The 10,485-nt window shown below is 40.1% G+C and overlaps 1 protein-coding gene across 1 annotated transcript; it reads left to right on the forward strand.

Annotated features, from left to right (window-relative positions):
* Positions 1 to 4,695: 4,695 nt before the first annotated feature.
* LOC113410840 (tubulin alpha-1D chain) lies at positions 4,696 to 8,911 on the forward strand. The gene is made up of 4 exons (XM_026665598.2): positions 4,696 to 4,934; positions 6,879 to 7,101; positions 7,504 to 7,652; positions 7,836 to 8,911. Exons 1-4 carry the CDS (start codon positions 4,932 to 4,934, stop codon positions 8,817 to 8,819), a joined length of 1,359 nt encoding a protein of 452 aa, XP_026521383.2. The 5' UTR covers positions 4,696 to 4,931; the 3' UTR covers positions 8,820 to 8,911.
* Positions 8,912 to 10,485: the final 1,574 nt, after the last annotated feature.

Raw genomic sequence — 10,485 nt, forward strand, 5'->3', positions numbered from 1 at the left:
TACTGTTGGAAGAAATATCTTTCTGGGTTCAGTTCCAAGTGGGGAAAAAGACACTGGAAACATGGAGGCTGTTTGGAAAGATAGTTTAATGGTAGACAGGACCACATGGCTTGGAACTCCAAAGTGAAAAGGACGATCACATGCTTCAAGATGTCAGGTGAAAGAAAAGAAGGAAAAAGAGGCAAGATGCTGAGAGTGCAATTGCTTTATACCCTCTGTTGGGCCCCACCTTAGTGTTTCCTGTTCCTGTGCAAGAAATGTATCCCATTGGCTGTCAGACTCCCAGGGGCTGGGTCTTAGCTAACTTTGTAGGCTTTGTCTGGACCACATGGCTTCACCTGAGTGCTGGCTGATGCAATCTTCCCAGACCAGGTGGTGAGATGGGCAGAGGCCTTTGTTATGTGCAATACTCTGGCCTAGGCCTTAATGGCCCACCCATTAACAAAGGTGCGGGTGGAGCTTCTTTGGCAACAGACTGAAGCCTCGTCTCTGCGAGGTTTTGATCCGTGCTCACAGCTGGAGCGCCCCGAGCCGGCTGGTTTCAGGGCTAAGCCACCCCGTAGAGGTGGTGAAGAAGGGGGAGACTGCCTGCAGGGTTGAGGAGAGCCACATCTCTCCTCTCCAGCTGGCCATTACTCCCTTTCCTGAAGGCGGTTGTAGCGGTGGTCAGAAATGGCTACCACAAAGAAGAACTCGACCAGAAAAGAATGTGCAGGAGGAAGATAAGAAGAGAAAGTTTTGGTTGACTGGGTCAAACAGCAAAAGCAACAAATAAAGTACCCTGGAATTGAAACTATTAAAAAAAATAACATTGTTCCCTAAGAAGATTTTTAAGCTGCGAAGGAGAGAGAAAAGGGAAAAGATTTGGGTTTTTTTTTCTCCTTTTCCTATACTGACAGCTAAGAGACTTAAGCAAGAAATTGGAAAAAATCCACTTTGACATTAATAGGCATTTAATGCTGAAAATAAAAAGTCAAAGGGATAATAAAGATTTCTGGATAATCAAAAGCTTCTGAAAACAGGAAAGGAGAGAAAAAGAATAAAAGGGCAGCATCTGGAAGGGAGGAGACTGCCTGGAATTAAAAAGAACTTACAGCAAAATCTCAACAAGACTTCCAAAAGATACATTTTAACTGAAACATCACAACAAAAACCCCAGGAAGAGAAAGTGGAAAAAGAAATAAGAAGAAACAGCTTGGGACTATTTGGATTACTTGATGATCTCTGGATTTTTGGTTATTGTATTTGAATGACTAAAATCAATCGGGTGGTTGTTTAAAACTGTTTAAAATGGCTCCACTTTTAGAAGAACTGAAAATGGAACTTAAAAAGTACAAAGAAGATGCACAAGAAGGGAGAGGTTCTTCTGGCTTCGTATTTCAGTTCTTAGAAATGGAGATTTGGAACTATGAGAAACAACAAGAAATGCCTGCAGAACAAGAAGATTGCAACAAAGAAGAAGCCATCTTTAATGAACAAGTAATCTTAGGTGGGGGGGGGGAAGAAAGGGGGGAAAGAGAATGGAAAGTTTAAGATTGGGAAAAACACCCCCCCCCAAAAAAAAAAAATTAGAGTGAAAAATAAGTATAAAATCAGAAAGCAACAGAAGAGGGAAATGCAGAAGAGAGAATTAGAACCAGAGAGACAAGGGGGTAAAAAGGGGAGAGAGAAGATGAGAGGGAAGAAAGAAAGGAAAAGAAGTTATAAAGGACAGAAACAAAGTATAGAGAAACAGAGCCTATTTAGAGATAATGGGTGAAAATTTAATGGAAAAAGGGATTCTGCAAAGGTACATAAGATAGTATTGTTATATTAGAAATAGAAATAATTTTAGAAAATATGCAACAATGTATGATTAAAATGTTTGATAAAATAGCTATTGTAATTCAGTGGAATGCTTGTCAATAAATAAATGTAACAAAATGAATATTTAATGATTTACAAAACATATGTGAAGAGAAATAAGGGAAAAATTAATTATGGAGATTATACGTGTCTTTAAGGAAGTATGATATTTAATTGAAAAGAAATGTTAAAGATGTTAAGATTTTAATGATTATTAATGATAGAACTGAATTGGAATGGAATGAGGGTTTATAATTATATATATTTATAATCCTTTTTTAAAAAGAATATAGTGTGTATTATAAGAATGTACCAAGCAGAATTCGATTGGAAGTTATGTATTATGTATTATATTGAAGGTCATAACCTTATGGTATATATTGAAGTTTAAGTAAGAGTTGAATGGATGTAATTAAAAGATATAAAGGTGTCATACTCCAGTTAGTAACTACAGGAGAAAACTTGTTTAATGAGAAAAGATAATATGAAATTGAAACAGAACAGACAAAAGTATAAATATAATGATTTGAATTGAGATGACATAATCAAAATAAAATTGAGAAAATTAAAAGAGGGGAAAAATTATATAGAAAATGTAGAATAGTATAAGATATGGAATAGAACACAAAAAGGAGCATGAAATTGAGTTTTGTGTTTGTATAAAGAAGTTCAACCCGGGACCATGCTATTTTCAAAAAAGATGTTTTACTTGTATTTTGTATGTGTGAAAACCCAAATAAAACTTTATTAAAAAAAAAAACAAAGGTGGGGGTGAGCTTCTGCTTCTGAGGTGAGTTTCTGCTTCCGAGTTTCTACTCTTTTTAGGGGAAATATTCCGCCTTTTAAATATATCTAGGATATTTCATTTTTCTAGAAGAGGGGTGGGTGTTAACTTCCTATTGTACTATGTAATTTTTTTTAGTGTATGGTTAAACATTAGACAATATAAATAATGCCTAGTGGGATTCACTGGAATGCAGTGGCAGTCTGCTGTTTTTAAAATTACTGCTCCTATAATAGAATAACTGATTGGAAGGGGCCTTAGAGATCTTCTGGTCCAGCCCCCTGTTCAAACAGGTGTGGAAGCCCTCCCGCTCGTAGAGAATGAAATATTTTGGGGAATATTAAAAGAGGCAGAGTATTATGTTTTCCCAGAGAGGAAATGGAGAAACATGCTCTTAAAGGCAGAAAGCAGTCTCAGTCTTCCTGCTACACGAAAACTCAAGCTGCCTCCAGCAGAACCCTGAGTTCTTTAGAGGCAGATATTTTGTGCCCATTAAGAAATCCTATTCTTAAACAAAACGCCTTCAGCCCAGGTCCCCCAGAAGGTTGGAACTGATGGGATTAAGAATTGGCACGCACACACCCCAAATTCTAAAGACAGGACCTTTGGGACATAACATTAGTAAATATAAAGATCCCTCTCCCACATACTTGCTAGTCATTTCCGGCTATAGGGGGCAATGCTCATCTCTGTTACAAAGCCCAAGAGCCAGCGCTGTCCGAAGACGTCTCAGTGATCATGTGGCCGGCATGACTAAATGCTGAAGGCGCACAAAACTCTGTTACCTTCCCACCAAAGGGGTCCCGATTTTTCTACTTGCATTTTACATGCTTTCGAACTGTTAGGTTGACAGAAGCTGGGACAAGTAATGGGAGCTCACCCCATTACGTGGTGCTAGGGATTTGAACTGCTAGGTTGGCAGAAGCTGGGACAAGTAATGGGAGCTCACTCCCTTACGTGTAGTGGAATTGATAAGTTGAAGCGAACCATTATTCTCTTTTTAAACAAGACCTATGGGATTTTGCATTTCATGGACATCATTTAGGTGGGTTATTGCAGAGCTGTAGACTGATTTTGCCAGGAAATATCTTGTCTCTTCAGTAAGCCTCACAGGACTGAAGAGGCCAATATTATATTTCCAGCAAAGTAGATACTACTGTGTTATCTCTTTTAGCTACAATCAGGCTGAGAAGTGGAAGAGGTGTGTTACTGTTCCACATTTTCTGCTCAGGCAGATTTGCTTTCCTTGTAGCACAATTTCCATCCTCTGAACCACATACACTTTCCCAGGGGTTTCAGACTGAGGGAAGTGTTCATTAAAAAAAACAAACTCAGAATCTTGGACCAAGGGGCAAAGCTCTAGTGACAGCAATTTGATCTTTTGAAATGAACTTTTTTTTTGCATTCTTAATGTCATTGCAGAACCTCATCACATTCTCATGGCACCCTGGGCTCTGTTGCATACTTTTGAAAAACCTGACAGCCTATTTTATTCATTTATTTATATCCCACACCTTTATGATTTTTACAAATAACTCAAGGCGGCAAATATAACCGACACACTTTCCTACTATTTTCCCCATAGCAACAGCCTTGTGAGGCGAGTTGGGAGTGACTGGCCCAAGGTCACCTAGCCAGCTTTCCTGTTAAGGCAGGACTTGAACTCATGATCTCCTGCTTTCTAGTCGAGTGCCTTAATCCCTAGATCAAAGTGTCTCTCTAGCTTCCTCGAGCTAGTATAAGAGGCAGTTATTTACTTTTCCTTATTTATTTTAGTAGGCTTATATGCTGCTCTAGACATGTCCTCCAGACTAAAATGCAACAGTACAGATATCATGTTACAATAAAATGACAATATAGTTATTAACACCGCATGTTCTGAAGAACAACCAGGGAAACTAAGCAAATAGGAGAATTAAACCAAAATACAATATCATGTTTAAAATCCACTAAGTTCAGCCTTGCTTTGGCCATGCATCTTAACTGAACAACATAATGAGAATTTTCTTTGGCCAGAATATTGTTTGTGCTTCCTGTCCAACACATGTACACAATCTGGGTTAGTTATAATAGAATTGTTAGTTGTAACCAAGGCCTAGCTTTGCTTTCATTACTGATTACTTGTTGAGCTGGGCTGTAACTCAGAAACCATTCGGACAAAAGCTAACCTGAATCCGTTTCTAACAACAAAGCATTTCTTTTTGCTGGCAATGCTATAAAAGCCAGCCTTGCAAAAGAAAGCTTAATTCCCAGCCTTCGTCCTCTGGGCTCTTCGCTTGCCAGGTCAAAGAAGTTTTGCAAGATGGTGAGTGTTGCTTGGAATGCTTAGCTTCTCTGGAGGTGGAAGGGAACTTTTATTTTTAATTTTTTAGTTTTCTGGGTTGTGATCTCTCTCTCTCTCTTTCAATATGTAACATGCAATGCAATCCCAGGGCTTTTTCTGTGGAAATCCAGGAATGCTTAGGTCTGTGCTGAAATATATCTTAAAAGGTACATTGCATAAAAAAGAGAAAAGCAAAAATTCCATAACCTTGGAGAGGAATAGCTTTCACTAACTAGAGCAGCTCTGGATTAAGGTTGTCTAGTCCCAGAATTCCCAGGAAGTTGCTAAAAGTTTTGGGAATTGCACATATTTGAAAGGTGTTCAGGAGGGAGAAGTTGAAGTTGCTAGGGGGATATTTTTCTTTTCCACCTTATTCTATCGCTCTCTCTTTTTAAAATTTTGCTTAGTCTTAGTTCCAGTACAGGTTATATCAACACTATATTTTTGAAAGCACTTTGGGTGAGCTGAGGATGCTTAATCACAATGCCAAAAACAGGTTTTGGTAATCTAGCAGGTATGTCCTCGATTCAAAGAAGAGCATCTTGGTGGGGAAACAGAGTGCCAGACTAGCAGAGGTGAAGTCAAACCACCATCAGCCTTCAAATTCACTCATGACCTGAAACGGAATCATCATTTCAATGTGGTTTCTAAATACAGGGGTCTTATTTCCAGCTTAAGAAATATGGAATAAAACGGCCAGCTGTAACACTCCTGTGTGCTGGGATTTCAGCAGCTTTACTACACTTGAGTATTACACCTATATATACATGTGAGGAAGAAAAATGTGTTTTCAAGTTTGATAAGGACTGAAAGGCAAGATCTGATTAGATCTAATGTAAATAAAATTATAAGAAAATGTGCATAAAGTTACCCTTCTTGGAGAAGAAAAAGAGGACATCAGTGCAACATTTTAAAATATAAAGTAACATGTTATCTAAAAGCAGCCCTTTGGCTTCCTACCCATGACATGTTATTTGATGCATGGTACTGAACTACAGATTGTCTACCTACAGATGTCTTTTTATTTTTTTTGCCCTACCTGGGCAAAAATATTCCTTTAACTTTTCAAGATAAAGCCCAATTGGTCTAATTAATATATTTAGCTATAGCAGAGGATAAAAGGAAGGAAGATACATTTTGACCAGCTCTAGGAGGTTTAGCAAAAGGATTTTTTTTTTTTAATCCCAGGTGGTTGTCTGCATCTCTTGGAAACTTGAGAGAAGAGACTATTCTGTCCTTTATAGCCCAGATTATAAACTAGGCACCTGACGGAAGACAGAATATTTCCCAGATACTTGCTGGGTTAGTGCAAGGACTGAACTACGAAGGGAACCAGGATGTGTGCCAGAAAACTCGAGCCAAGTGGGCAGAGCCAGGCAGACCTCAGGAAACAAGTAATAACCTCCCTTAAGTTAGAGGTTATAATAACCAGTATGGTTGGCATCAGTGGTGGGATTCAAATATTTTTTTTACTACTGGTTCTATGGGCGTGGCTTGGTGAGCGTGGCTTGGTGGGCATGGCAGGGGAAGAATTCTGAAAAATCCCTATTCCCTCCCCACCCCACTAACCTGCTTTCCAGCTCCGTTCTCCTGTGCAGGGCAACAAAAGAAGACCCAGATAATCAGCTGGAACTCAGGAAGCAAAGCATAGATGGGGGCGGGGCCAGTCAGAGGTGGTATTTGTCAGTTCTCCGAACTACTCAAAATTTCTGCTACTGGTTCTCCAGAACTGGTCAGAACCTGCTGAATACCACCTCTGGTCGGCATACAGACTCTGGGAATGCTTCACTGCTTAGAAGATTAATCATCCATCACTTTGGGGTAGCTCACCACATCCAGCAGTTGCATACTATATTCTGTACTCTGTTTCTGATCACAGATAGCTTCTACACTGATAATGGATTTTGTTTGTTTGTTTTTTCTCAGCGTGAATGCATTTCTATCCACGTCGGACAGGCTGGTGTGCAGATTGGCAATGCTTGTTGGGAACTGTACTGTCTGGAGCATGGAATCCAGCCAGATGGGCAGATGCCCAGTGACAAAACTATTGGAGGTGGAGATGACTCCTTTAATACCTTCTTCAGTGAGACTGGGGCTGGGAAACATGTGCCTCGAGCTGTTTTTGTGGACCTAGAACCTACTGTGATTGGTGAGTGGTGCCTATTAGGAGGGGAACCTGATTCAATCATTCTGAGATAAATAAATCGGTGTAATTTTGTCCGGGTACTTTTCAGAACCTAAAAACAGCCCACACCATTGGATTTTATGGTATACATATAATACATTAAAATTAACAATTGTGTGCCCCCAAATCTCTGTTCAATGACAGCAATTTATTGGATAGTTAAGAACTCTGTGTCTTCTAAAAAGTTTCACAAAGCTGCGCCAGTTCTATACCCCTAGCAACCATAATACTTAGCAAGCCTTGATCTCTCAAGGAAAGCAGCTAAATATATTACAAATAAACAAACGAAAGTGTACAAATGTCAGAACACAAGAAGAGTGACAGAGAGTGAATTTAAATGGGACTATTCTGTACCTTGAATTCTAGATGAGGTTCGGACTGGCACATACCGTCAACTCTTCCACCCAGAACAGCTGATCACTGGAAAGGAAGATGCTGCCAATAACTATGCTCGTGGTCACTACACTATCGGCAAAGAAATAATTGATTTGGTGTTGGACAGGATCCGAAAGCTGGTAATTGAATAAGGAAAGCTGTTGGTAGGACTGGGTTGGATTTGTCCTTAAGAATATAAAAGGAGTCCTGGTTAATTTACAGGAGTGGCGATTATACATGACTATGCTTCAGATCACTCCACCTAATTTCCTAAACCCAATTTACTGTTCTGATTTGTTTGTTGTTTGTTTTCATTTCTCCAGGCAGACCAATGCACAGGATTGCAGGGATTTCTCATCTTCCACAGTTTTGGAGGAGGCACTGGATCAGGTTTTACTTCTTTGTTGATGGAAAGGCTCTCTGTGGATTATGGCAAGAAGTCCAAGCTGGAGTTTTCCATTTACCCAGCACCTCAAATATCAACGGCTGTGGTGGAACCCTACAATTCAATCCTCACCACGCATACCACCCTTGAGCACTCAGACTGTGCTTTTATGGTAGACAACGAAGCCATCTATGATATCTGCCGTAGAAACCTGGACATTGAACGCCCAACTTACACAAATCTGAATAGGCTGATCGGCCAGATTGTGTCCTCCATCACTGCCTCGCTGCGCTTTGATGGGGCTCTGAATGTAGACCTGACAGAGTTCCAGACCAATCTAGTGCCCTACCCTCGTATCCATTTCCCTCTGGCTACCTATGCTCCGGTCATCTCTGCGGAGAAGGCTTACCACGAGCAGCTTTCCGTGGCTGAGATCACCAATGCTTGCTTTGAGCCTGCTAACCAGATGGTGAAGTGTGATCCCCGCCACGGCAAGTACATGGCCTGCTGCCTTTTGTATCGAGGCGATGTGGTACCTAAGGATGTCAATGCTGCCATTGCCACCATTAAAACAAAGAGAACAATCCAGTTTGTAGACTGGTGTCCTACAGGCTTTAAAGTGGGCATCAACTACCAGCCTCCCACTGTGGTTCCCGGGGGAGACCTAGCCAAGGTTCAGCGGGCAGTGTGCATGCTGAGCAACACCACAGCCATTGCTGAGGCCTGGGCCCGCCTAGACCACAAGTTTGATCTAATGTATGCCAAGAGGGCCTTTGTGCACTGGTATGTTGGGGAAGGGATGGAAGAAGGGGAATTCTCTGAGGCTCGGGAAGACATGGCTGCCCTGGAGAAGGATTATGAGGAGGTGGGCACAGATAGCATTGAAGGAGAAGGAGAAGAAGAGGAAGGTGATGAATATTAACACTGAATATTAATAATACAGTATGAATATTTAATTTCTCTGTTGCTTTACTACTTGGTGAGTCCCTTCTCAATAAAAATTTAATCATTTTATAGAGTTGCTTTTCAATTATTTTTACCTCACTTGTTATTTAACAATTGGTTGCCATGCTACAATCTGCTCCATGCACATATAATTCCTGGCATACTTTAATTCCAACTTACATTTCCTTTGTGTTGTCCTTATCCTTATCCTTAGCAATTTGAAGATGCATTTCAGTACAATGTGGTCTAGTACTTACACTATCATTAGTTCAGCACAAATATTCCAATCGTATCAGACCTTCAGTCACTAAATGCACTCCTTCCACTCTCCAGCTTTCAGTACTTAAACAGCAAGCCCTCTCCTTTCCTTCCTCGAAGACGACACATTTTCCCCCCAAAGCATACATATAATCCAGATGTTTGTCTGCATATATTTATGTGCATTTGTTAGGACATTTGCAAAAGCATGCTTGCTGATTGGGTGAGTTTTGAAATTATTATCAAATACACAGAAATCACAAAAGTCCTTTTTTGACCGTGTACAAATAGAGCAACTGCTGTAATGTGTTCTCTCCCTCTCTCTCTCTCTCTCTCTCTGTGTGTGTGTGTGTGTGTGTGTGTGTAAGTAAGTGAATGAAACATGCTGGGAGATGGAGTGACATAGAAACCGAAGTCCTGTAAGTGCAGGAGAAGGATGCTGGAATGAACATTCCATTTTGACTCTAAAGCAAGAGCAGGACAGAATTTAAACATTATATAATCTTGAAGCAAAATTTTCCAACATAACAACACTCTACAATTGCATATTGATTTGTGGTTGATATTGTGCAATAAACAGGGATATCTGGTGGAAAGGACATGACAAAATGATTATTGGAAAGGCTCACACCATCAATTTGGATTGAAGTAGCAAAGTAGTTCAAGAATAAAAGCAAAGGTTGACTATACAGAAAATATTAACTTACAAATTCCCAAATATTGTCTTTTATATGATACTTTTTTCCAGATCTTTAAGCAAAACTTAGGTTCTGATGTCATAATGACCCCAAACTTTCCATTGGCTATGAAACTGTTACATAGTAGGGGAAAGATCAGCTTTGGGGTGCTGGTATCTTCAAATGCCCAGCCAGCCAACAGGTGGAACCAAGAACATACAGGCAATCTCTGGATGAGCCAAGGTAAGGGGACACATGGCAATAAAGAAACAAACTCTGCAGAATATTTTGGAATATTACCTAGGGTAGGGGTTTTTTCTCTCACTCTGGTTCCTAGATGTGTTAGACTTCAGTTCTCTTAAATCTAATCAGCAAAGTCTCCCTGCTGATTGAAAATAATAGAAGATGGAAATTGAATGCCTCTGGAAGATACTAGGTCCAGGAAGGTTGTTTTAAGGAGGAAGATAACTTGGGTTCACAGAGTTAAGAAAAAAATAATGGCCTTTCTTGAAAACAGGAAGTAAGGCTGAGACAATGTTTTGATAAACCAACGCAGAGGTGCGATTCTACAGGTTCGCACCTATTCGGTAGAACCGGTTGTTAACATTCTAAGCAGTTTGGAGAACCAGTTGTTAGAAGAAATTACTGGCCTAATCCTGTAAGGAAGGCAGGAAGGAAACATTCTGGCATTGCTTACAGAAACTGCCT

The sequence above is a fragment of the Notechis scutatus genome, chromosome 1, assembly GCF_049901735.1.
Source record: "Notechis scutatus isolate UNSWTSFEM ecotype Mainland chromosome 1, rNotScu1.2, whole genome shotgun sequence".
In the NCBI taxonomy this organism is placed as follows: domain Eukaryota; kingdom Metazoa; phylum Chordata; class Lepidosauria; order Squamata; family Elapidae; genus Notechis; species Notechis scutatus.

Excerpts from the sequence above, each read along its gene's own strand:
- LOC113410840 (XM_026665598.2), top strand. Across the intron at positions 7,102-7,503 it reads CCTAGAACCTACTGTGATTG|ATGAGGTTCGGACTGGCACA; the intron begins GTGAGTGGTGCC and ends CTTGAATTCTAG. Across the intron at positions 7,653-7,835 it reads TGGACAGGATCCGAAAGCTG|GCAGACCAATGCACAGGATT; the intron begins GTAATTGAATAA and ends TCATTTCTCCAG.